This window comes from Syngnathoides biaculeatus, chromosome 16 (assembly GCF_019802595.1).
Source record: "Syngnathoides biaculeatus isolate LvHL_M chromosome 16, ASM1980259v1, whole genome shotgun sequence".
Lineage (NCBI taxonomy): Eukaryota > Metazoa > Chordata > Actinopteri > Syngnathiformes > Syngnathidae > Syngnathoides > Syngnathoides biaculeatus.
This window is the reverse complement of record NC_084655.1, coordinates 12,985,197-13,012,769: the sequence shown is the minus strand read 5'-3', so window position 1 is coordinate 13,012,769 and position 27,573 is coordinate 12,985,197. Positions and strand designations below refer to the sequence as shown.

Here is a 27,573-nt window from a genome sequence, read left to right as displayed (position 1 = left end):
CACCATTTGTAAACATGGAGCACATCTGTGATTCACTGTACCAGCCTTCACGCCTCCTCCTCCTCTTCCTCCTCTCACATGAGTCAGTGTGCATCATCTTGCATGGACTCTCTCAATCCTTTACCTCTAATGAGCTGAGCCGAGAGCTGCACAGCTTTAATCACGCGGACTTATCGGTGCTGATTCTCCAACAGCTTTATATTCCCACCTTGGAGGTTAAGAGTGCTTGTCTGTACGTGTCTCCCCTTTTTCAGCGTGGAGTTTCCTGCTCTTCAAATGTTTTCATTCAGCCACCCTGGAGAGGCCTCAGCAGCTTAGTTGGTGAAACATTCATATTTCTATCCAACGATCTTCTTCTTTTTCTTTCGGCTTGTCCCGTTAGGGCTCGCCACAGGTGTCATCTTTTTCCATCTAAGCCTATCTCGTGCATCCTCCTCTCTAACACCCACTGTCCTCATGTCCTCCCTCACAACATCCATCAACCTTTTCTTTGGACTTCCTCTCGCTCTTTTGCCTGGCAGCTCCATCCTCAAGCACCCTTCTACCAATTTACTGACCCTCTGCGCTCTGGACACGTCCAAACCATCGAAGTCTGCTCCTCTCTCTATTCTTGTCTCCAAAACATCCAACTTTGTCTGTCCCTCTAATGACCTCATTTCTAATCCTATCCAACCTGTTCACTTCAACATTCAATCTATAAAATCCAGTTTGAGTGACAAAAAGTTAAAAAAAGAAGTTAAGAAGACACGCAGCAAAGATAATATTGCTGTTTTTGACATTGTTCTACATTATTATACTGTTTATTAATTGCTTGTAGTGCTGTCAAATGCAATGCTTCCCTCCACTTTTTTTTTATTTATTTGTAATACCATATTTTTAAATTTTGGTTTCGAGGCTACTATACAAAGTCAAAACGAACATTATTAGTTATCTGATCCGATTGCGTCGTGCAAGAAGTGTTCCTAACCAAGTCACCGCTGACCGGTTTTCTTTCCCCGACTGCTTTGCATGAAGAGGCCAGCTGGGCTGGTCCGTGAACGCACCTCCCTCTTCCTGAGTGGACTTTCTACTTGCGCCGTGGGGAGTCTGCTGACGGAGCTTTTGGACCGGGACCTTCGCTCCGCGCCGCACGCGGGTCACGCAGAGGACCACAGCCCCAGTCAGTCACTCAGACTTTGAACCCGTCGCTCGGCGAGAAGTGAAAAGCGCGCTCGGCTCTTCGTTCGGAGGTTTCGCACTTCTCCGCCCGACGCTCCTGCATCCCTCCCGGTCCACCGTTCGAGTCTTTTCCACGGCGATCGAGCAACAGGTTGAGCCGCAGCCCCGACCATGCCGAGTAAAAGCCAGTACTTGCGGCCCCGGCTCTGCACGCTGGACAAAGGCGACAACGGCTACGGCTTCCACCTCCACGGCGAGAAGGGCAAGACCGGTCAGTTCATCCGGCTGGTGGAGCCCGACAGCCCGGCTGAATCGTCGGGGCTCCGCGCCGGGGACCGCCTGGTCTTCGTCAACGGGGAAGACGTGGAGAACGAGAGCCACCAACAAGTCGTGGGCCGGATAAGAGCCACTTCGGGCCGCCTGGAGCTCGTCGTGGTGGACCCGGACACGGAGCAGCTGCTGAAGAAACACAACATCAAGTGTTTGAAGGAGTACGTCAGCGACGGGATCCCTTTACCCTTCGACCATGAAGAGGAGCCACAGAAGCACAGAAGCGGAGAGGAGGAGGCGGAGGTCCGCGACTCGGAAAGTGGGGTTGAGCGGCGAGCCGAGGGGGTCGAGGCGGAGGCGGCGGAGGAGGAGGAGGAGGAGGAGGAGGAGCGAGGTCGGGGGTCCAGGGGGAGCACGCCCGTACCTGCCAGGAACGGAGAAATTCTCCGGGACGTCGAGAGGAAGTTGAGCGTCGATTCGGACAAGGTGGGTGGCTTCGGGCACTTCATCTGCTACCGTACCTGCACGATCATTCTCATGGAATCTCGCACAAAATCGCACTTTTTTTGACAATACTTTTGATGGTTGGCCCTGGAAAAAAAAAAAAAAAAAAATTGAAAATAATTAAAAAAAAAAATGATGAATAAAATGTCTTCATTTTTGGTCCCCCATACATACGCACACTGGTATATCCATTTTTCAAAATCCATTTTCCAATATATTTTCCATGTGTTCATAAAATGCACATTTGGTATGGAACACAATGAAATTACTAAAAATTATACAAAAATAATCAAACACAAATATCCAGTGGCAATGAAAAAAAATGCACTGCGGCATGCAATGTTGAATCATTGCAGTAATAATGATGATAATTTTTGTATTTTGTTTGTTACTAGTATTTGATTGAATTTGTGGCATTTTCAGCTGTCATTTATATGTTTTGTTTACGTTTTTTTTTTTTATGAAACCATGACTTCAATGTGTCATCGAGTAACCTCTCAGTCCATTCCACCGAGCAACTTCTCAAGTCTCATTGCTTAAGTCTCTTCACACTTAAAATCAACACTCGGGAATTCCTGGATGCAATATTTTTGTATAATTCTAGTTGTCTGTTACACATTGCTGACATTTTTCTATTATTGTTTAACAGCACTTAACATTTCCTGTTTTGTCGTTAATGTGACTATTTTTAGTTAGTGTCTACTACTACTTTTCAGTCGACTTGTCCTGTTTGGGGTCACCACAGCGTGTCATCTCAGATGAACGCTGCCTGATTTTTGCCAATTTGAAGACATGACTTGACATGATTAGAAGTGTATCATTGCATTTTGCATAGTTCAGCAGAAAAAAAGCTGCTTAGACCATTTCGACTTTAATGAACTTAACATTCATGTTTTTTTTTTAAATGGGAGAGGAAGCAGGAATAGGAAAGCAAAGAAAATTTGTTTGTGGAGCACATTTTATACACAAGGTAGCTCACTGTGCCTTACACGATCAAAAGCATTTAAAAACAAAGAAATAAAACATTTAAAACAGAGAAAATAAAGTACAATTTAAAAAGCATATAGTGCAAGATATATCATTTCAAGATAGAAATGCTTTGAAAAGCATGACAAAAAAAAGAGTTTTTAACATGGATTTAAAAGTATTTGCTCTTGGGGCTGACGTCACCTCGCTGCAGCAATGCTCCCTTTGGGGAGTCTAGTCAGTAGACCATTACAATAGTCAAGTCTACTTGAGATAAAAGCATGGATGAGCTTCGCCCAGTCTGCTCTGGATATGTTCTTCATTTAATAAAAGGAAGCTTTAGTAATTTATTGCACATGAATATTAAAAGTCAGATCGGAATCTATCAGAACATCAATGTTTCGCACTTGTTCTTTGTTTTTTTTTTTTAAAGATGGTGAGTCCAGGTATTTACTAACAGCAATTATCTTTTATCTTATTATTATGTTAATTAATGCTTCTCAAAATTGAAATTGACCTGTAATGTAGTCCAACAAATTTACCACCAGTTCATCCATTTTCAATAGCCCATATTCCTCATTAAGGTCACCGGTGAGCATGAGCGTATCCCATCTGCCTTTGGGAAAGGGGCGGGGTACACCCAGGAGTGGTCACCAGCTCATCGCAGGGCACTCTTTGGACAACTCATCGTCTCCAATGAACCTACACGCATGTTTTTGGAATATTGGCAGGAAGCTGGAATACCCAGAGAAAACCGTGCTAACCTCATGTTACAAGCTAACCAACTTTCGTTATATTAAAACCTACTGTACATATTAATAACACTCACTACAATCATTTGACTGGTATGGATGTCATAACTGTATAAAATGTTTGCAGAGTCTCCACACGAGACGTCACAACATGGTCGCCGCAGGCAGGCGATAGACCGCAAGGTCCACATGAGTCACCCTTTGACCTATTCTAAAAATAACTCACCTAAGATTGGACATTGTGATTTCTTAGTAAAGCAGTAGAAGTGATCATTTGCAAATATAAAAACAAAGCGATTTATAGAACTAGACTGTTGCAGACTGATGTTTATCTGCATCGTAACTTATTAAAACATAATCACTGAGAGTATTGCAAAATCATTAACATTATTTATGCCTTTACACAGATTAATACCATCTCCTATCAATACACGTGAGCCAATTTATCATTTAACACGCGTGTATTAAATTGGTAGCACTTCACATTTGTTTCAAAAAGGTTGGTGTTTAGTGTGACCACAATAATAAATATCTTGTTAAACGATGAAAACTGTACCTTACTATCTAAATTTGTGACCTGCCATACAGCCCAGGTGTCCCTAATGGTTTGGCAACAGTGCGTACATAAAAAACTGAAGCTGGCAGAGCAGAGATGGAAAAGCCTCAGGTGACATTTTCGAGTGAACCCTGCAAATGAGATTAAGCACTGAGAGCGATGTGGAGAATAGATCCTCTGTGTCGCTAACGTAGCGAGCTGCACCCACGTGTTGCGGGCCGGACATTTGCTGCGGAGGGTTTCAGATGGGACAAACAATGCGCTTCGAGTCATGAAAACACAACGAGGGCCCATCAAACTCCTCCTCTGAAATATTTTGGAAGGATGATTTATTCCATGACTTCAATGACGTCGAGTGGTGTGTAGAAAATTGATGAACAGATGTACAAAGAGAAACCGAGACAAATATTTTACAGTGACAAACAAACCTCAAGAGCAGGACACACTTATTATCCACTTAATCTCCTTAAACCGCACTAAATGAAATTTTGGAGGCTCTAAATCTTTGTTTGTATGGCCAAATTCTTCCCCCACTTGTTGCTGTGGCTGCTTTTATTTCTCCGGTTCCCACGCCTCGTCTGTCTGCGTGCACGCGTGGGGGCTGTGAGCGAAAAAGCATCGGGGCTCGTTTCGGGAGAACGAGACGAGACGCGTCTGGGTCCACGGCGGAACATCTGTGCTCCACTCTGCATTTTGGATGCTGAACCGCTCTTGGACTTCATGATTGTACTTTTTCCTTTATGCAATCTTACTAAAGGAAACTTACATCATTTACTTTTCTCTGCGCTGATTGTGATCTGAATCAAACACGCAAAAAGCAAACAGAAATAGTTTGGACTTGTAATCCTGACCTGCGTAACTGAGAACCTATACAGACAACTTTTAGTGGACATACATTTTAGGCCTATTTCGTGTGTTTCTTTCGGCTTGTCCCTTTCGGGGTCGCCGCAGCGTATCAAGCAAAAAACGCCAATACTTTCCCCAAAATGTCTTGGTGTGTTCAAAATTTAGTATTCAAATTACAAAGTACATTGAATACTCGGTTCTTGAACATCTCCCTTCTCGAACAAATCAGTCGATTTTTTTGCTTCTGTTTTCAAATGAAAATCGGTACTCAAACGCCTGCGACAAAACCCGGGCGTTGTTATTGTGAATTGGAACGCACTGCGAAAAAACCCGGAAATAACATAACGCGCGCGGCCCGACCAGCTGATCCACGACGCGCGTTGTTATAGTGTATAACGCAGCCTCTGTACGCAGACGTGGGAAAAATCGATCTTACGGTCTTTGAACAAATCGCTTCTCAAACTGCCTTCTGGAACAGATTGTGGTCAAGACCCGAGGTTGTACTTTAAATTGGATCTGTAGTTATAACTGAAAAGCAATATTGCTTCTTATAGTAGCATTAGCACCTGGTAAGCAAACAACAAAACGACCTTTGGAGACAATGGTGTATTTTTGTGCTTTGTTTACCAACGACAACAGAGCCTCTTGGTATTTTTGGGGGTGCGTAGAGGGCATGAACCCCCAGCGTGGTGACCGTCATTTATCACACGCCCTCATGCGCAATCTCAATTCCTCACTTTCATCTACAGCATGTTCATCATAAATCACATAAATACGCTCCTCACGCGGGTGCCAGTGCATCCACGTAGCCATGGCAACCTTGTCAGATTCTCCCCGGCTTCCGGAGAGGGTGGTGCTCTTCGAAAGCGCTTTTGTGTTGCTTCAAAGACCAGGCGGTGATTCGACCTCAGGGTGGCAGCGAAACCGGCAGTTTGCGTATGCGATTGTACGTGTGCGTGTGTCAACCTGGTTGGACCGTGGCGTTCAGTCGTTGGAATGTCAGACAGGATGTTGGGAGAAAATCCTTGGCTGCTGAGCTATAGTAGAAATACAGTCTGATTGCAACATGGGGGTACAAAATTCTCTGAGTCCAGTTTGCCATTCTGGCACCTTGACAAACAATTTGGTCGCCAAGTACCTTTGTACAGACTTCGTATGGGCTCACTCTCAAAAAGGTGAAAATATGACGAAAATCCAAAAGGTAGTTCAAACGCTCGTCACACGACTTGTGACGTTCCTTTGGCTTGCTGGCCAAGATTAATTTTTGCATTGTGTTAAGAGTAAATACAGCAACAAGCAGTGTGTAGTCAAAAAAAAAACATAAGCCAGCCACGCACAAGTGCAGAATCTCCTGTTTCTTTGTTTGGGAGAAAATGTTGTCTTTAGTTGCGAGCAGCAGCACACTTTTGTCATGATATATTAGTAAATGTGCAAGAAACTATATTAGGAGTTAGTACAAACCCATTAACTATCAATCTCTGTTTTAACAAAGATATTGGAAAAGAATATGTGGTCATGATTATGAGGGATGCACTGTTTGTTCAAAACAAACATTTATTGCACATGGCATGGCACTTAAATATACAGCAGACAGAATAATCCTACAGATATCGCATTTGATAAAAAGACACAAAGAAGGCTTTGACAAAGCTGTAGTGATATGCCCTGATTACCATCTTAATATCATCTTTCAGTGTACGTTGTGGCGCCATTTGTGTTCAAGTATGTTTTATTCAATAGTTTATACTGCAACATTAATGCTGTTGATTAGCTTGTCTACGTTATGTGTTAGTATTATGCTAGCGGATGTTTGTAAGCTGAAGCGATGTGTTTGCTCAAACATGCAATGAGTACCGTAATTCCCGGCCTACAGAGCGCACCTGGTAATAAGCCTCACTGAGTACATTTGTAAAGTATATACCATTTGGTACATACATACGCAGCAGCTGTGTAAAAGCCGCAAGCGCCCACATTGAAACACGAGATATTTACAAAGAAAGACGGTAAACAGAAAGAGTTTAAAACTAGGACTAAATCTAGCGATGGCTAGCTCGCACTAATGCTAACAGGGCCGGTTAAAATAAAACTTACTGGTAAATATCACTGAGACACGCCTGTAACACCGCAGCAACACCCTAGCATAGCGCTAACTGGCCCGGTAAAAGTCACTTCCTCGGCACATATATTCCATCGGTCTCATTCTCACCTTTTTCCGCTCGATTGCCCCCTTGCGGCCGTTAGAGAAAATGCACAAATTAGCTGCATCACCGGATAAACCGCAGAGTTGAAAGCGTGTGAAAAAAGCCGCAGCTTGTAGGCCGGAAATTACAGTAATTCTCTTTTTTTTAGTGTTCGTTTACTCTAAACCTCAACTGGGAGTATCAATTAACAGCTTAAAGCAAATGCGTCATCTGTTAATGAAGAACTGTTCACTTTCCGCCAAACTGCACACTGGGAGAGCAAAAAGTCCGAGCTCTGATAATCATTTGTCACGTTCTGCAGCTTCGAAGCAACTACAGTTAACTCCAGAGCCGAGATACTTTGTTGAGACTTTCGGCGGCTGTGTGGGAGTGACAGAGTCTTCCGGGGACATTTGTGCTGGTTTCCTGTCATTGTTACTGGTGGAAGGTTTTACTCCACCTTGTCTTCTTGATTGTCCTCTTAAGAAAAGAGAGACTGTTTGGTGCATTAAGAAAGTATGATAGATAGATAGATAGATAGATAGATAGATAGATAGATAGATAGATAGATAGATAGATAGAGAGAGAGAGAGAGAGAGAGAGAGAGAGAGAGAGAGAGAGAGAGAGAGAGATAGATAGATAGATAGATAGATAGATAGATAGATAGATAGATAGATAGATAGATAGATAGATAGATAGATAGATAGATATAGATAGATAGATAGATAGATAGATAGATAGATAGTGATAATACTGTGCAATCAGTGACATTTTTTCCACTTCTCACTTCCTGTATAGGTGTAATGTTCAGGTGTGCTATAACCATATATATATATATATATATATATATATATATATTATATATATATATATATATATATACACACACACACCTACATCCCTATATTTACAATGTCTTATATATGACTCCTAAAAAGGTATTAAATATTTGCTACTGTGGCGTTACAAGGATGATGTACATTTTTATGGCATCTTACATAAGGTCCAATGAAGTGAGCACTTTAGCCCAGTGGCTTAGAGCATTTTGCCGATAGTGTAGTTGTTTTTTTTTTTTTGTGCCTGAGATAATGCAGTAACTGCAATGACACAAAACATAAAACAATAAAAGCTAAGAGATATAGATATCGACAAGTTAAATATTAGTCAAGGTTCAAAGTAAACAGAAAATCCAGCTGATGGTGTGTTTGTTAGTTTGTGTATTACTGAAGCAGGTATTGTACACATCTTACTATTGTTACGTTGTTGAGTGTGTGTGTACAGGATCAAATATGCTTTGTGATTGACTCGGTGCTGCCTGTCTTTTATCACAGAGTACATGTTGAAAGGTCTTGCGTGTTCACACGATTGCGGCGTACTGTGCGTGGCACGAGTGACTTTTTGTGACTTCACCCTTTCCGTCTCTATCGTCCTTGTTGATTGTTGCCGCCTTACAGAAGAAATGACAAGTCAGCCAAAGGATGTTATAGCATTGAATATGCAGTAAGCCATTTATAAATTTCCCCGTCCTGCCATATTTAAAAAAAAAAAAGAGCTATTTCAAGGAGGTAACACAACAGTTTGACTCTCAGAGAAAAAAACGTGCCACACAATTTTGGTGTTGCTCTGATTCTGTTACGTAGCAGCGGGACTCTTTTCATACGTCACAATTTGATCCCGTTGTGCTTCAGATGATTACTATTTTGTTTCTATTTTGGGCTATGGGTGCATCTTGAATCTATGTATTGTTTTTTTTCCGCAGCTGTCGACAGTCGAGGCTCGGGTCGAGATCCGAACCCTGATCCTTTTGACTGTGAGGCAGACGTGCTAGCCACGTGCGCCACAAAAATAACAGAAATGGAATAATACAAAATAAGCCCTGTGATGCAGCTTTTGCCATCTCACCTACACAAAACCCAAATCAACGGCAGTGCGGTGCAAAGGTTACTTGAGTGGGCTTTCAAAGTGGACTCAACATAGTGTGCATCTCTGCGAGGCACTAACAAAGATCCAACGAGCTACAAAACCTGGTAACTGACCAAAGTCACGTTCACGTGCGGTATTTAATATTTCATTGTTAAAGCCTGTAAGAGGCGGGTTCCCTCTGCGGAGTCGGTACGATAGGCTTAGAGATATGCAAGAGAACTGAGAAAGGTCATTAGGAAAGAACAATAATCCTTTAGTGCGGTTGAATAACAGTTGAAATTGACCCAGCAACTACAACGTTGTATAAACCTTGACGTCGGGATGAACCAAATAGTCATTTTAGCCTTCTAAATAAACTGCTTTTTTTTTTCCTGCGGAGGAAATTGAGCTGTTGAAAAACACTGATGAGGAACGATTGTTGGGAGCGTGCACAGTATATGTGCTGCTTATTTTGTTATATAGCACTCAAACACATGGAAACTGTGAAACACATGGAAACTGTGGTCTACTTGTGCGAGTAAATTGTGAGGTTGACCTTTCGAATGTGAGCGTTTATGTAAAGAACTGCAGCTTTGCAAATGTCACAAAATGGCTGGATGCACCGTGATGAAAAATAATGGTTGTGACTTATATAAAGCGAGCGCTTGATTGGTTTGTTCATGAAAAGAATAGCATGAAGTCATGCAAAGAGTTGGTTTCATATTGTCACATATGCAAATTACAATTCTCTGTGACAAATACATATTCGTGATGCTAATTCAGACAACAGCCCCACTGTCACGAGTCCCGGTCTGGGCTTGAAACCCGGACCTTGGGTCCATGTGTGTGAAAGTGGGCGGGTGTGTTTTTTGGCAATGGTGATTTTTGTCCCTATCGGCGCAAGAGTCCACAATGCTACATTCCATTCTTCTAAAGGTTCACCACCCCGGGCCGGACAATAAGCGGGAGGGCCGCGCCCTGCCGGGGGCGGAGGGGGAAATGACTTGCCGCTCACCCTGAAATAGACTCACCCCTACTTGTCCTCCTCAATCCTCATCGTGCAATACACTACATTTTACAGCAATAAATTAATCCCTCGTTTATCGCAGGGGTTAGATTGTAATCCACCAACACAAGAGGTGAAAGCCGTGAAGTAGCAACCACATCTTTTTTGTTATTACGTATTTTAAAGCTTTATAAATCTCCCCAGACTCTTATTAATCTTTCTCCTATTAACCTCTGCCGTTCTCTTCTAATCACTTTCTGTACACTTGTTTTCAGAGTAGCTTGGCGCTAGGTCACAGGGCAGTTAAAGTTCCTGTCCCTCACCCAATAATGTACGTACGTTCCATGTGGGATGTTTTACAATTGTGTACGGCTCTTTGCCAACTTTTCTTTTACCCCCCCCCAAAAAAAAAAAAAAAAGAAAAAAAAGAAATCCCAATAGGAGTAATTGTACCATAACCCTCTTAATCATGCCTGTGTTCTTCTACCAACCCATGCACTTGTCCCCTAATTGTTCTGGACTCTCTCACATGAATCTATGAGTTGTGTTTGTGAGCTTGAAGGCATGAGAGGAACTTTTGGGGGGGTCCGCTCAGCAGGGGTGGAGGATTGAGGACAGGAAGAATGGCTGAGGAGATAAAACTTGCTGTTTGATAGCACTGAGCTATCAGTCAGCGGGAGGTCATCTAGATGTGTTAAAAGAAAACAAGACCGTGCTGCAGACCTGAGACAAAGGGCAGAACCTGTGAGCGGATCTCCTCGATAGCCCCGCTGCGTGTTAATCAATATCTCCCTATTTTATCTTATCAGTCTTTAGAGACTATTTTCAGGGCTTTTGTGAGTATTGTAATGGGAACCCTCTTGAGAATACTGCTTTGGGCTCTTTTGTTGCATTTGTCCCATCCAGGAATGGAAGTCGGGGGGACAGTAGTTTGCTTTGTTTGGCCCTCCTCTGCCTGCCTCGCAGCCGGTCCAATGCGTCCTGGTTGAAATCCAACACCGCCGTGCCGCCTGCGAGAGTGGTCCGCGACATGCACTCAAGGGCATAAAAACCTACAGTGTTTTGGATGAAAAGGGACCAAGATCGCAATGGGGAGGCCATCAAAGATTTAGACACAATGCAAAAACGACACATGACAATCACGAGGGCGGCCGGGACGCCCCATTTGTCATGTCACCGAGTAACCGTCGCTGTGCCGTTGCTCTTGATACCGATCAAAGGGGCCAAACGTGCGGGAGGATCGCCCCCTCACAACGGCGGGGGTGGGAACGAGAGGAGAACGAGTGACTTGAAAGAGCGACCAGCTGAGCATGACAGCTTCACTGTCAGCGCGGCGTACCGGAGCAGACGCTTGCACAGGAGGAGCCCAATTGATCCTATTAATAATTGGAAAAACAAGCTCCACTTGGACATTTGCACTCATCTTGTTCTGACCAGGGTTGCGCATGACGGGAAGAAGCTTGCAGCCGTTGATGCTTCACGTTGGGTGCACAGCATGGCTGCAGTTGCGCGAGTAGAACGAGTAGTCCACTAGAATATTAATGCAGAAATAGTATTGACATAGTATTAACAGTACTAATTTGATTCTTCCAGGAGTGACTCAATGCACCGTCTGATTCGAAGAGGCCATCTTGTGATTCGCTTGTGTTTGGGGAATATAAAATGAGGCTTGGCATTGTTTTGGAATGATTGGTATTCAGCACAACTTTTCCGCTTTTTCATGCCAAAGTTTTGCAGAAGCGGATCTTCAAAGTACACACACTCTGCTCGAGGATGCGCTTGTGCTTCATTAGGTACACCCTCACAATCCCCGATTGTATACAAGCGCTGTGTAAAAACACAAATCTATATTGCATCATGTTAAGAGTCGTTTCTAGTATTCTGGTTACTTAATTTGGATACTATGTGGCCACTCATAGTATTGTTATCATTCTAAAAGATACAGATTTTGTAGTACCGGAGCGCATAGATCTCGTCTACATAACAGGAACAGATTTAATCTTATATTTCCTGATTTAACTATTATATAATATTAAATCCGGTCCTGTTATGCAAACGAGATCTATGCACTCCACTGCTAAGCCGAAAGAAAAAGAAGAAGAATTTCCTGATGTTAACTGTTAGCCAATGATTACAATATGACTTCCAGCTACAAATGAACGACGGGAAAATGCACTTTCTGGTCAGTTCTGAATGGAAAAAATAAAAGTTACACGGTACAATTTACACAGTGTCCATACGCATGTTTTCATTACACAGAAATCGAAATATTAACCTTCAAGAATATACAGGGAAAAGACAAAAGAGACTTCTTAATCCTGTTTACATGCTACTGCGCACTGCATTGTGGAGCCCACAATACGTCATAGTTTGCGTCCAGGTGTCAATCTTCCTGAAAACACACAGATTAACTAGCATCACCCCCCCCCCCCGATAGCATACAGCTTTATGTTCTTTTTCCTGTCATTGTTTCTTAGACTTTTAGGATAAATAATACGAGTAGTACTGAGACTGAAAAGACAAGAACATAACAGATGGGATCAAGCAGTCTGCCGCACATTGCCCAAAAGATGTTGTATGAAGTTAAATATGATTGACTTCATCTCGTGTCATTCATCATATAAAGTGGAACACTCTCAACTTTGATAAAAGTGGCAAAAACTGCTCATTCTGCCTGACGAATGACTTGTGCGGAAGGAGGTATTGCAAATGTATTGCAATTAAATTGTGTGTTATGAATTGAATGTAAGGATTTCTAAGGCCTGCTGCAGCAGCGAGCTCGTCAAGTTGAGCGTGATTCTTGACATTGCACACGTTATTTTCCTTGAGCATCATTTATGGTACTTTTTTTTGCCTCCTAGTAACAAACAAACTGGCAGAGGACAGTGAAAATGTGCCCTCCTTTGATTAGAAGCCGATTAGGAAAATACTCGTTCGTTGCAGCCTTAATTGGATTACTTGTCCACCCCCCCAGATGTTGTCTGATCCCAGTCAGGACACGTTGAGTTTCCTTTCCCATCGGTCAGCTTGTTTACAGGTCCAGTATGTTTCAGATTCAGTTCCTTGTCCTGATTTCATCATTGTTTACCTTCAGAACATAGAAACATACTACAATATAATTTCTTTGTCAATGCTCCATTTGTATTTGTTTTTCACATGCAGTACCTCTCCTCTCACAAACACTTCTTACCAATGCGACGAGGTCTGCGTGGGCATGTTTTTTTTTTTTTTTAGAGGATTTGTGTTCAGGTTCGTCTTTGATGTCAGGATGTTGGTCGGAGGCAGAGGGAAGATGTGTCAACAGTTCCTGTGTAGCACTTCCCTCGTCAGAGGGAAAGTTTTTGTCACTGAGAGGTAGTTCATCTTGAAACAATGCCATTTTACACAATGAAAAACTTCAATATATGCCATTGATTTTGAAGCCATTTAAACTAAATGACTTGATTGTCTTTTAAAGTTTAGTAATCAGCAGTAAACCCCCCCAGTACTCTGCTTTACCACATCCGGTACATGTGAACAACATTGCTGCGTTTATCAGGTTGTTGCGCTGCACCTGCAATGAGGACCTCAATAAAGATTACAAAAAGGCCAACGAGCAACAGAACCACGTCAGGGTGTCCTTCTGAGTCACCTTCGAGGCTTTTGTGTGTTCAGCAAAGTCCATTCATTGGAACTTTCTTTCAGCGTTCCACTCTCACGCTAACCGTCCTAATTGACACCATGTCTGATTTTTATTTTTTTAATCCCAGTTTCTTCAACGGACGTGGAACCATACTAGTATGGAATCGGTACACAAACTCTATCTCTGTCCAACGCTCATAAAAATGCCCCGGAATTACACACAGACACCCCTTAACCAGCCTGACACATACTTTCTGGATAAAAGTCATGTCAGCTGAGTGGAGCTACTTCAAACACTGGTGACAACACTTCTAGCCGACTGCATATTATGGTCTGCTTGGGGTCGGGAGGTGATGATGGTGGAATTTTAAAGCGTCATCCACTGCCCTGCTTGGTCCGCAATACAGTCATACTGTATGTCATATCTTTGACTTATTTTTTTCATCTTCTGTCTCTTTTTACTCACTTTATGTTGTACTTCTTTGTATCTTATCTATGCACCCTTTTTTTATATAGCGCCCCCATGTGTTCAGAGATAGATACAACTTAACTTAAATGCTTTGTGCTCCAGGACACATTTAAGCGAAACGTGTGGCAAGATGGTTGAAAAAAATCAGGCAGAAAATAGCAGAAATTTTGTATCGGTCCATCTTTCGCTTCAAGGCACTTCATTTGCAAAATAACTGATGACGTTTTTTGTCATGGAAGCAGTAGCTTGATTTCACACTGATGACATGAGATCACAAGGAACTGGGCCTCCAGTACATTGACAGCATTATCCTTTTTGCACAGTGAAGGAAAAACAAAAAATACAAAGTAGCTTTTAATCAACTGAATATCTTAACTTTCCAAGTAACAGTCGGTACTGTACCGGACGTATCTTCTGTACTAGATAATTAAGGCGAGAAGGCTGATAAACGCGGTGGTTCAGCCCAGTCAGAGTGAACATTAACTCGAAAAAAAGATAGGAGAAAGGCGAGCTTCATCACTTTCCTGTGTGCTGTGTACTTTGGATTGCGTTAAGAGCCCTGTTTGCGCTCGAGGCATACGAAGACAAATCGCAGAAGATCACTTTAGTGTAATGATTGACCCGCCGGCTGAAAGTCCAAAGCGCCTGTCAGGTGAACATCTGACCGGCACAAAACGCGTTGCTGCTCTTTCGCATTACTCTTGACTTCAATGTCCTTTGGTTAGGACTTGAGATTTATTTGCAAATCTGCTTTCAAAGGGGATGGCAGGCTCTGCGAACGAATTGCTGGTCTTAGTAAACAGTTGCGTTTTTTTATTTTTATTATTTGATTTTATTATGCGCCAATGGTTACTTTACACCGGGTCATATTAAAACCAGATTTTCCCTAGAGCAGGATACAGTAGTGAAAGGCTTCATCATAGTGAGCAGTACCTCCACTGGTTTTAGTCAAATAGTGCGCTCCCTTTTTCCTCAGTTTCTTGAAGACACGGTCACATGACATCAATTCCTACACACAAAAAAATCTAATTCGAAACAATTGACTATTATTTCCTTCCCTAATAGTGGCTAACTATAAAGTAAGCTTAATACAGTGAAGAAAATAAGTTGATGAGTTGAGTTCCATCCAAAGAACACCATCCCTACTGTGAAGCATGGGGGTGGTAGCATCATGCTTTCTGCACATGGGACAGGACGACTGCACTGTATTAAGGAGAGGATGACCGCGGCCATGTATTGTGAGAGTTTGGGGAACAACGTCTTTCCCTCGGTCAGAGCATTGAAGATGGGTCGTGGCTGCGTCTTTCAACATGACAATGACCCAAAGCACGCAGCCAGGAAAACTAAGGAGTGGCTCCGTAAGAAGCATATCAAGGTTCTGGCGTGGCCTAGACCTAAACCCAATAGAAAATCTTTGGAAGGAGCTGAAACTCTGTGTTTCTCAGCGAGAGCCCAGAAACCTGTTTGATCTCGAGAAGATCTGTGTGGAGGAGTGGGACAAAATCCCTCCTGAAGTGTGTGCAAACCTGGTGAACAACTACAGGAAACGTTTGACATCTGTAATTGCAAACAAAGGCTACTGTACCAAATATTAGCATTGGTTTTCTCAGGTGTTCAAATACTTATTTGCAGCTGTATCACACGAATGAGTCGTTAAAAAATCATACATTGTAATTTCTGGATTTTTCTTTTTAGATTGTCTCTCACAGTGGACATGCACCTACAATGAGAATTTCAGACCCCTCCATGATTTCTAAGTGGGAGTAATATACCAGGGTGTTCAAATACTTATTTTCTTCACTGTAAAGATCAGTTGAGCTTAGTTGTACCAAAAAAAAAAAAATGTTGACTCACGGTGCTTCTCGCCAGTTTTTCTATTAAGGAGTTATGAGTCATTTCAATATAATTACAGGCTGTACATTTTTTTTCTCCCTGGCAGAGGGCAGCGGCTGGGTCACAGCAGCAAAGGTGATCCTGACCCGACTCTCCCGTGCACCGTCACTCCTGTAACTAGTCCAATGTTCTGACCGCTTCCATTCACTATCTATGAGAGCGTTCTCAGCTAAACAAAGAAAGGGACTTCATCTCTGCAGCGGAAGGGAGGTCCAGGGATTTAGGAGGTTTTTCCTGCATGACAATAACGCATCCTGCCATCGCAGAAGGGGGACTGGACTAGACAAGGTGGCTGAAGGTCAACGCCCAGAATCCATTGTCCTCGTTAGCTCCAGGAACACGCCGGAAGGGGCCCCTTCCTCAAGTGCCCCTTTGGTTACCCCTCCCCAAAACGTCCCTCCAATCACGCACTTTCATTCACGAACCGCTTCCTTCCCGGCAAGCGGCTGGCGTCACGCGGTTTTCTTTTACCGAGCACTGTTACAAACACAATGCCGAGCACATTAGCATGCGGCAACCTCCTGCATGTTTGACCTGGGCATCATATTCATGCTTAATCATTCCCTGGAGCTCTCAATCATCTTTGTACCTCTTGTTCTTCATGAGCAGCCACCCATGGTTGGGGGGATTTTCAAATTCATCAGGTCTGGCCTACACGCAGTTTATCCAAAATGTCTGCTTTCTCTCCTTTGCCATCTCGTAGGAGGTGAGCCCCCAGCTGCGACCACGTCTGTGTGTGATCCGGCGAGAGGCAAACGGATACGGCTTCAACTTGCACAGCGAGCGGGCCAGGCCGGGCCAGTACATCAGAGCTGTGGATGAAGACTCCCCCGCAGAGAGAGCAGGCCTGCAGCCCAAAGACAGGATAGTCCAGGTACTGACCGACTAGCGTAAAGACAAATCTAGAATATAGCATTTATTTCTAGCTCTTCATTTGTCACTACCAGATGAATTTTACTATAAAACTGACAAATAAAACACAATAGAATTCAACATTGTACATTTAAACGCCAAAATGTTTATCCAAACCATATAATTTCACATCATTCAAATGTGCTTGGTTAATGCTAAAATGTACTTCTAAACTCCATAGACAGGCTAACTGAAGTTAGCATACTGTCAACATTAGATCTATTCTAAACATTCTATCAACTTATTTTTGAACACACGGGACAGCAACATATACAAAGAACACAACAATACTCACGGGCATGTATTCTCTCTGCGAACAACAAATATCGAACCGGCGCAGGAGGTGCAGGCCAACGGATGTTTCCTGCTCTTGTGAACAGCTTTGGAATGCCAGAAACAAACAAAAAAATGATGGTGACATATCATCTGTCTGTCACATTGTGGGGCCTCTGCTTGATCTGAGGCCCTGGAACCAGTCAACCGTGACTCCTTTCAGTTGAATTCATTGCTTTGCATCCGGGTCATTTCAGATCCCGCGATGAATATCTGGCACGCAACATGTCCGTTAAAAGCCGTCAAACAAACGCAGCAATAAAACCACTTGGGTGAGGAACACAAATAAGAAGTTTACAGACTTGCACACATGCGGAGAAACTACAAAACTTACGTATTGTATATTATACAAAACAGAGGTTTTAATCATTTAGGTGTTGCAACCTAAATCCCTTACCGGTACCAACGTGGTCTCGTCTTGTTTAAACGTTTTGTGAGTGTTACTTAAAGACGAATGTGAGCTCGTAGCCGCTCTGCTGGGTCTTAAATTCCTTGGAGCGTAATTGTCTAACCATGGAATAGTCAGCGTCATAAAGCGTTTGGGATATGACCACCAGTGTACTGGGAGGTAGTCCACTACTCGCGACTGTCAGGACTTGGCTCGGAGGCTGGAGGCAGTCGTGACCACTTTTAATCCCCACCACTTTGAAAAGTCTGGAAATTGACTGGTTGCGTGAAATGTAATTGTTGGGTGCTGACAGAGTGCCCTTGGGCAAAGCGCAATTAATTCAATCAAGCAAGACTTTCTTTTGTATTCTAGTGAACAACACTATTTTCTCGTAGCCATCAATTTTCAAGATCTCATCTTCCCATGAGGATTAGGCGGAAATGGAGCCTGTCCCAGCTGAGTTTTTCCCAAAGGCGCGGTGCACCCCAAAACTGTCCCAAGCGAATCGCAGTCCTAGTTTTTCCTCCGGTTTGAATTTCGGTTCTGGCTTCCTCTGTGGAATTTGCGTGTCGCTTGTCCCCTCCAATGTGCTTGCGTGGTTGCTTCTCATGATGCTCTTGCTTCCTCCCACATCGCAGAAACTAAAGACTGAATTGTCCATAGGTGTGAATGTAAGTGTAAGAGTGAATGAGATTGTCCCCACCTTTACGTGTTCTGCAGTTTTCCAAAAGGCAGCTGAGATAGACTCCAGTCCGTTCACAACCCAAACACAAGCGAAATTTAAAATTGATGAACGGACTAACCTGTGATCAAACTAATAAATACCAAAGAGAAACAGCAATTATTCTAAAGAGGAAGGCAGAGGAACCTCTTAAAATTGAAAATAATCCCAATCCCAAAAATTACAATTTGTTCATACTTAGTAATTTCCACCAGAGTCAAATTCCTGCAGCCATAATACTTGCATTTATTTTATTTATTATTTACAGGCCATTTGAAGTAACCTTTAATCCGTCATCCAAGTCCAGAAATTGTGATCACAGAGAAATCGTGTGTGTGCAGAAAGTAAACAAAATAAGATGAAAATGGAAAAAAAAAAAGTCTGTGTAAAATATGCACAAAGACGGAGAGGTTGAATGGATTAAAGTGCTGAGGGGCTTCCAGTTCCCCCCCAAGGGCCCCCAGACGGCCTCACCACCCACTGAGGAGCGGGGCTTTGTGGGGAGCCCGCCGCCATTGTTGCGGCTATTACTGGCCGGGCTGCTATTGTCCGGCTTCCTCTGTGGGACCGGCTTAGACAAGCAGGTCCACCCTGTGATGTAATTCCACACACACTCTCTGAGACATTTCTCACATGTTTTCTCATGGCGATTTCTTCCCGGCACACCGAGTAGAAAGTTCCGTCTATACATCAATTCCGTCACACTCTAAACTCAAATGGTAATATTTGATGTATTTTTTTGTTTGCCCGAGTCGGTGTTTGAAAGAATGCGTGTCCATGCATTTGTGTTCAGACTCAGGATTTCCTGACCTCTCGCAGACAAACTGATAATATTGACAAAGAAATCCTGTGCGGGGAAACAAAGAAAATATTTTTATTTTCTGTCGGGTGGTGTGTGTGTGTTCCTCAGGTGAATGGCGTGTCGGTGGAGGGCAAAACACACTCCGAGGTCGTGGCGGCCATTAAAGCCGGCGGGGACGAGGTCCGCCTGCTGGTGGTGGACCCCGACGCCGATGCCTTCTTCAAGAGGTGCCGAGTGCTCCCCACATCTGACCACCTGACCGGTGAGAAGACGCACTCAAAGCATGAAATCGCACCCTCACTCCGAAGCCAGTTAGTTTTTTAAGAAGTTAGCAAATGACTGCAATTATCTTTTAATGTTCCACTGCTGCTTTATTGTCAGGAGACGCCCTGTAGGCACTAAAAAAAAAAAAAAAAAAAAAACATTACTTTGCCTCTTGGTGGCTCCTAAATGCTGTCTCTTCATCCAGCTTGTATTTCTGTCATCTTCTTCTGCCAAGAAACACAGACAAAGAGCACAGTGATAGCTTGTTTAATGAAGTACTACTGTCGTAAAAGCCACCGGGCAAGTTAAATTCTGACAGAATAAACGGGGCTTTACTGACAGCACTCCTGCATAAGCATACTGAGCAAAAAGTGCTGAGGCAGCAAAATGATAACTGGGGGAAAAATATGTTACCTTATATTGACTTTATGTTTTGCCACATTAGACAGAGAATTTTTGAACGCCAGAAGTCATTGGTATTTAGCTTGACACGACAAATTTGCCATGGATAATTCTAGTAACCGACAATTTACTGTACAACAGTGTGCCCAGACTTTTTTACCCCAAGATCTACTTTTCAAGAGCTACGGCGGAGAGATGATGATGCTCCCAAACTGTTTTAAGGTTAATGTTATGTTGCCTCCTATATTTAAAAAACAGACTTAATTTTTTTGTGCACTGTATTTTCTCCGCTTTCATCCTGGATCAGGCTGAGCCAAGGTGGAATTTCAAAATTATACACCATCTCATCCTGCTTCAGACCAGACCTTTCCCACTCGGAAAAGAGAAAATCTCGTCCAGTTACGCCACTTTTTCTTCGATTATTCTCATACTCCGACAGTCATTGCATCTTAAAACAAAAGCATTTCTTTTTTAACTTTCTCCATTATTATCGAGAGTAAACATAAGCAGCATGTGTAGCTTGTGTTTGCTCTACGTTGCCCAGACTGTGCTGCGAACTAAAGCAGCGGTGGTGGACGCTGTCATTATAAAACACATTGATGGGCTGCGTAAGTACTGTAACATTTGTAATTATAAATGTACGTCTTTAAGAGCAGGGTGGGGGGATGTAAGGTAAACTAGGAAAAAGAGAGTGTGGCGGAGCAGCGGTTGTTAAATAACGTTCCGTGTGCTGCCTAAAAGAAACCAGTGGCTTCTTCTTTTAATTTTTAACAGAACGTATGTGAAATTGTGTCATTGGATGTAACAACCAATCATCCCTCACTCATTGCATTACATTGCAAAATGCCACAAACTGAATACTTTCAATCTGAATTGGATTTTTTTTTTTTTTTTGTGCGCAACGCAGAATACCTGCGGAGGGACTGCATCAGCGACACAGTTTAGAGGGAACATTGGCTGACGTTTTTTTTTTTTTTTTTTTTTTGGCATGCCGTCCCGAGATCGACGCATTGAGCACCCCTACTGTACAATAAAATACACGAGGCCGTGGTTTGGGAATACCTTCCCTCCCTGGACAACATTGCACTTTTTCAGTTTATAAAGTTGAATATTACCGAGGATAAAGTGGTACAGAAATTGGGTGGATTACTGCACTCATCCAGAGAGGTCAGAAGGTGACGAGCTACTTTTTAGGGTCAAATTCCGTTGAGCTGTACCTGCCAAAACCCCAAGGGGGCGCTAAATCACACTCGAGCAAGCGTGTGTCTGTGTGTGAGTGCAAATAGTGCAACTCTGCTCCAAAACACTTCTCGTGTAGTCATGGTGCAGCCAGCTGTTGGCATGGCAACCCATGAGAAAAAGAAAGCAATACACTCATAAAGAAAACATTTATTCAAGAGATACTGCATTTTACCCTCACGCACCCTGAAAGTAAAAAACTGTACTGGACTGTACTTGTAGTGTACATATATGTACAAGGATGAGTTGCGTGGTGGAGCGTGACGGGCTCAGTAATGATCAAAAGTGCCTCCGCCGAAGTGTCGGGCAAACGTTTCATAAACTTCTGGAGTGCTTCCATGATGGCCGCTCTCCCAGTCTTTCATTACTACAAGTGCCCTGCAGCGAAGATATTCTAGTCAGGCGTTTCCCAGGTAACCGGCTGTTTTTGCACACTGCCTACTCGGAGGACACCTGCCCACGCTGACTCTCCACTCTGTTGCCCTCACACACACACACACACGCACACACACACATGCACATGCACACACCGGCCAGCCAGCACTTTTGTTTGGTTTCCAAGGAGCCCACTCTGAGTGGCCTCTCAGCTTGGAGTTGCGCTGGGACATGGAGAGCTTTCTTTCTGAGCAAAGCCACACATACACATGTCATCTTGCACACACACGCGCACAATGACTGGCAGGGAGGACCCGAGGCACAGATTAATACTGAAGGACTAGCAATTATTATCCTGTATTATACGACATAAGAAGCTGTATAAAGGGACCCGGGGGATGGAAGGTAAGGGATGGCCGCGAGATGGAGTTTTGAACCTTGGATGTTTTCAATCATACATGAATTTCCCTGGCAGGAAATGTCGTTGTCTGCCGTTTAGAAGGCCTTTGGTTCAGGTTAGCAATGGAGCAGCAGCAGCTAAGCAAACAGTGAACATCCCGTTGGATATGAACCACGTGTGAATAATAGATGATGTGCAATGTAATAGAGTAGCTGGTGGTGGTGCGGAAGGCGAGCGGCACTCTCTGCTCTAAGGTGCACGATTTCAAGTGAAAGTATCCCAAATATCACTTCAGCTGATGTTTGCCCCGTTGACTTGTCTGCAGGTCCGCTACCCGAGCCCGGTGTCAACGGAGGAACGGAAGAGAAGGTAAGACTTGCTTGCATGATGGAGTATGTCATTCCTTTTTTGGGGCGGAGCGTCAAAAAAAAAATTATTGCTTGGCAGCAGTTACTTCACTTTGCTACGACAAAAGAAGTTGCGTTCTGAGGAATTATTAATCACCAAATTCCACTTGGACTGAACATACTTTCCTGTGATTGTCTTCAGTGTGCACTGCACAGTAGAGGAGGCTCCACCCTACATGCGGTCCATTAAAAATGACTTTTTTGTTTGTTTTTTAACCAGCCAAGAATAGTGGAGATGAACCATTGGTAACATTCCAAAGCGCTGTGAAATATAGATTTTTTTCTCATCCATCCACCCATCCATCCATCCATTTTCTTAGCCGCTTATCCTCACGAGGGCCGCGGGGAGTGCCAGAGCCTATCCCAGCTGACGACGGGCAGGAGGCGGGGTACACCCTGAATTGGTTGCCAGCCAATCGCAGGACACATGAAGACAGACAACAGCCGCACTCACAATCACACCAATTTAGAGTGTCCAATTAATGTTGCATGTTTTTGGGATGTGGGAGGAAACTGGAGTGCCCGGAGAAAACTCACCCAGGCACGGGGAGAACATGCAAACTCCACACAGGTGGGTTTGGGATTGAACCTGGGACCTCAGAACTGTGAGGCCAACGGTTTACCAGCTCCCCCACCGTGCCGCGTTTTCCCAGCCAATCAGCTCTAAAATAGTAAAACAATTAAAATATCATTTACATTTAAAGCACCTTCTGTAATGTGATTCAGTAAAAACACTTGAACCAAGAAATAGATTGCACCCAAATTAGTTGGTGTGTGAAATGTGAACTCTAATTTGTATTTTTGTTATTTCGACACGTGAATATTAACATGACATGAAAATAGATAATAAAAAGTCATATGTCAAATTTGCACGAGAGCATCAAGTGCAAGTGTTAAATTCTGCACAAATATTGGCGAATCGTCGGCATTCTCCAGCAGGCGAATGGAAAACGAAATGAGCTCGTGAGCAACCATAATGAACCAAATATGTAAAACGGAGCCTTCCTGTTCCGAACCGCTTGTGCAGCATTGAAGGTCCCTTTTTGTTATGTAACCCTCACTGATTTAAAAAAAAAAAACAAAAAAAAAAAAACTGAACGCTGTCAGGTGGACTATGCAGCCTTTAGCTGGCTGGTGGTTTGGGTTGAAAATTCCTGGACCTTGATGGGTTTTACATGCTCCCATTAAGTGGGGTGTTGTTCTTCAAGGGCAATGCAAAGTCCTCAGGTCGGCACATCAGCTCGTTTGGGCTAACGAGTATCATAAAAGGACGGAAACATGTGACTTTTTGAACATTAAATCCTCACGGGAAACACATGTCGGGGTGTTTTTGTTGTTGCTGTTGTTTTCTGATCATTAGTGACATTTTCTCCTAATGAATTCCAATTCAAGGACGCAGGTGGTTTCAATCACATCCCCTGCACTAATTAAAATGGAACCCACCCCTCTCCATACTCACATTTTTACAAACTCATTTTTAGTGCTTGTATATTTTATGTCTTTTTTTTTTAAATCATTGTTTTTATAGAGTAATCATTTCACAAACATTGACAGCCCCTTTACAGACCCAAGGCTGCCTCCCTGTGGGGGGGGTGTGGTACTTCACCAGGGCTTGCCAGACGCTTTCATAGGTGAAGCTGGAAAGCGTTGCCCTCACAGTTCTGAAGTCCCGGGTTCGATCCCAGACCCGCCTGTGTGGAGTTTGCATGTTCTCCCTGTGCCTGCGTAGGTTTCGTCCGGGCACTTCCAGTTTCAAACGTACAACATTAATTGGAGACTCTAAATTTGCCCCGAGGTGTGATTGTAAGTGCGGCTGTTTGACTCTATGTGCCCTGCGATTGTCTGGCAACCAGTTCAGGGGGTGCCCCGCCTCCTCCCCGTTGACAGCTGGGTTAGGAGACAAACAGCCGCACTCACAATCACACCTATGGGCAATTTAGAGTGTCCAATTGATGTTTTTGGGGATGTGGGAGGAAACCGGAGAGATGTGATGTTTTATGAAAGACGTTTTTGATGTTGTCATCATGGGGTGTTATCTGTCTCAAATTTTGATGGAAAATGAGTTTCTTCAACTTTTAAGCTAACAGACTGGCGAGCAGTGCAGCTCACCCACAAGCTTAATGGCGACATGTACTGAGGAAAATGGGTGGATGGATTTCTGAAGTCAACTGTATTGTTGTCATGGATATGGTCATTTTAATATTAGCGTTTGTGTTTCCAGGTGAACGGCAGGGGGGCTGAGAGGGACTCCAAGCTGTCAGTCAGCCCTTCTCCGTCCAACGCCTCGTCCAATGCCTCAATCACAACCCCGACAACCCCACCTGAGGTATTTCCCAGCACATTTACAGTTGTGAAGACATACAGAGCAGTACCTTGACTTAGCAGTGCCCCAACTTCCAAGTTTTCAAGTTATCACTCGACTTATTTTTCCTTTAACTTTGTATCGCAAATCAAAAATCACATTGGAGCGAGTTCATTTGCACGGCCGCACAAGTGAAAGATACATTTATAACTATTAATGCAGGAGCAGCAGTTCAGTGCGTGAGGGATATTTGCCGCTAGTGGTGGCAGTAGCTAGCAATCCCGCCAGTGCGAATGAGTCAAGTTGAGCAGATGTCTTGCTAGGGTCTACGGTCGTTAGGTTCCGAGGCCCTGCCTGGACAGACTTGGTAGAAAGGAAGATCGCGGAAATCAGATAATGAGCTGATCACAAAGTTTTTATATGAACAAACAGATGGTGCGTGTCTTTCTCAGCTTGAGGCCTGCAGACACCAACTAACGAGGCTAACTTTGCTCATTAGCTAACACGCGGATGTTGGCAGATGTTTTTTGTTTACTTTGACACGAAAAATCAGCTGGGCTCGGTTATAACGCTGCAAGCCTCTTTTTGGAATTTGCTCAACATTTTTGTTCACAAGTTAAAGTAAAGAAAATTGTAAAAAATCGACCAATGGACGGCTGTATCTATTTAAAAAATAATAATAATCAAGCGCTACTGTACTCTCTGAGTGTGTTGAGTCACGAGGTTGGTCATGGGATGACCTAAACTGTGCACTTTACATGGAGGTAATAACAACGCGTCTGTGTGGTCTCCAGGGCGTGGTGCCGGAGGCCATCCCGGCTCTGAACATGAGCCTGCAGCAGGTCAAAGAGAGGGCCCATCAGAAACGCTCCAATAAGAGAGCCCCGGCCATGGACTGGACCAAGAAAAATGAACTGTTCAGCAACCTATAGGCCTTCAGATGGCCCAGCGCACAACTACAACAACGACACCAATTTGCGTTGCAGTGATTGTCGCAGCGATCAGAAAGACCCTTTTGAAAGCAAAATCCCGTTTTATGAAAGCTCTATTCTTCATTATTATTCATGAAAAGATATTGGGCAAATGATGGAATTGTAACGTACTACTAACCGTGAACGACGACTGGACTCTGTTGAATGTGTGTGCACATGTGCGCGTCCCTGCCGCCACGCACCTGACAATCAGTTTATCGCGCAGTATCGATTAGTTTATCAGATAATCTCTCGGAGCCGATCACGCGTCTTGAAATGGATTTCTGTACACTTGTTAACAGTAATTTTTGTGTAGATATTTGCTTCTAATAACAGCACTTCTAATTACGTGTTATCGTCGTTTTATGAGATATTAAAAAATAAACGAGGATGAATGTCATTTCTGTCCTTCAAGAATGGATTTATAACTGGTAAAAATACGCACTGATGGCTTTAAAAAGGAATGATTTTAAAAGGAGGCTTCTCATAAAATGTATGTATATATCATATATCATGTATATTTTTACATTTTTGATAGAGATCAACTCCAAAATGGAAGTCAGATGAGCTAAATAAAGCCTCTCATCTTTCAGTCTGTTTGGCATGACTCAGTTTAGACTTTTGGGCTTTTATTTGCTCATAAAAAACAAAACGGAACCTGTGAGATTTTTTTTTCCATTTCTAGTGATTTTTATTTAGTTTGAGATCGTACGTCTTAAAGAATGTTTGTGCTTCCCTAGATTGTGCGCTTTTGCCCGGTATTGTGATTTCTTTTCCAAATGAACGTTGGACTTGTGTGTTGTTGTACAAGCGGTGAGTGGCGAGTCTCTGTTGGAATAAAGCATCATCTTATCAACGTCATGTTTATTTACATGGCTAGATATCAAATATAATTTTCTCTTGTCGTAAAATATTCAGCGGCTTGTGACCGCTCGTCTGAGAATAAAACAGACACACAAAATTAATTTTTTTTTAAATGAAACAAATCTGTGAAGCATTCAAGACTCACAAAAAAAAACTAAATAAAAAAAACTTTCCAAGTTAATAACATTTAACGCAATGTTTCATGTAACATTTTAGTATTAACCAGCGTACAGTTGTTGAGATGTGCCCTGCGATTGGCTGGCAACCAGTTCAGCGTGTCCCCCGCCTCTTGCCCGAAGACAGCTGGGACAGGCTTCAGCACTCCCCGTGACCCTTGTGAGGATAAGTGGCTAAGAAAATGGATGGACAGTTGTTAAGATACCAAAAAAAAATAGCAGCACATCCACTTCCGTAATTAACGATGTATTACATAATTAACACCTCCTGGGTCTTTGTCGGATTATGCAAATGATCTCAACGTTATGGCAGGTGATAAAATCTATTTTTCTTTTAGACTCCCCTTACAGTTTTTTAAGTGTAATTTACTTTCGGTGAGCCCACTGAGGTGAACAAGGTGGAAGAACTTAACGGACCGAAGAGAATACACCCCTGGGATGAAAAATAAATTAAGCTAAATGTATGTACTGTATTCAAGATATAAGACTTATTTTCAAGATGCAGATTGTTGATTTAACCTTTTGATTCTGTGAAAAAAAAGTAACTACTTTAGCCTATTTTTTCTGTTTTCAAACTGAAGTAGTATGCGATTCAGATTAGAAACAATGAGTACACTACTACAAATGTAAAACTCAAAGTAAACTAAACTTAAATAATATTTTGTTACCCGCCATTTAGGGTCACAGTTTGCGGTCCTTTCGCTCACCAGCCCCAAAGTGGGTCGTGAGATTCGATGGTTTCCTGTCGTTACAGTCTGCGTCCGCTCGAGGGTCCGTGTGGGGGCCTCCGGTGTCCTTCAACTGGCCAAGTGCGTCTCCAGCAGCTGTCTTGCATTAATCGCGGCGACCTTCCTGCTCCTCAGCCCTCCTCGGAGCTGTCGCCATTACGGCAGA

General features: G+C 43.2%; 1 protein-coding gene across 1 annotated transcript; it reads left to right on the top strand.

The window, feature by feature from the left end:
• Nucleotides 1-827: 827 nt before the first annotated feature.
• nherf1b (NHERF family PDZ scaffold protein 1b) lies at nucleotides 828-26,632 on the top strand. Its single transcript, XM_061845835.1, has 6 exons — nucleotides 828-1,914; nucleotides 16,827-16,997; nucleotides 19,388-19,541; nucleotides 22,285-22,328; nucleotides 24,588-24,692; nucleotides 25,463-26,632. Exons 1-6 carry the CDS (start codon nucleotides 1,330-1,332, stop codon nucleotides 25,598-25,600), a joined length of 1,197 nt encoding a protein of 398 aa, XP_061701819.1. The 5' UTR covers nucleotides 828-1,329; the 3' UTR covers nucleotides 25,601-26,632.
• Nucleotides 26,633-27,573: the final 941 nt, after the last annotated feature.

Excerpts from the sequence above, each read along its gene's own strand:
- nherf1b (XM_061845835.1), top strand. The coding sequence starts at position 1,330 with ATGCCGAGTAAAAGCCAGTACTTGCGGCCCCGGCTCTGCACGCTGGAC. Across the intron at positions 16,998-19,387 it reads CCAAAGACAGGATAGTCCAG|GTGAATGGCGTGTCGGTGGA; the intron begins GTACTGACCGAC and ends TGTGTTCCTCAG. Across the intron at positions 19,542-22,284 it reads CACATCTGACCACCTGACCG|GTCCGCTACCCGAGCCCGGT; the intron begins GTGAGAAGACGC and ends ACTTGTCTGCAG.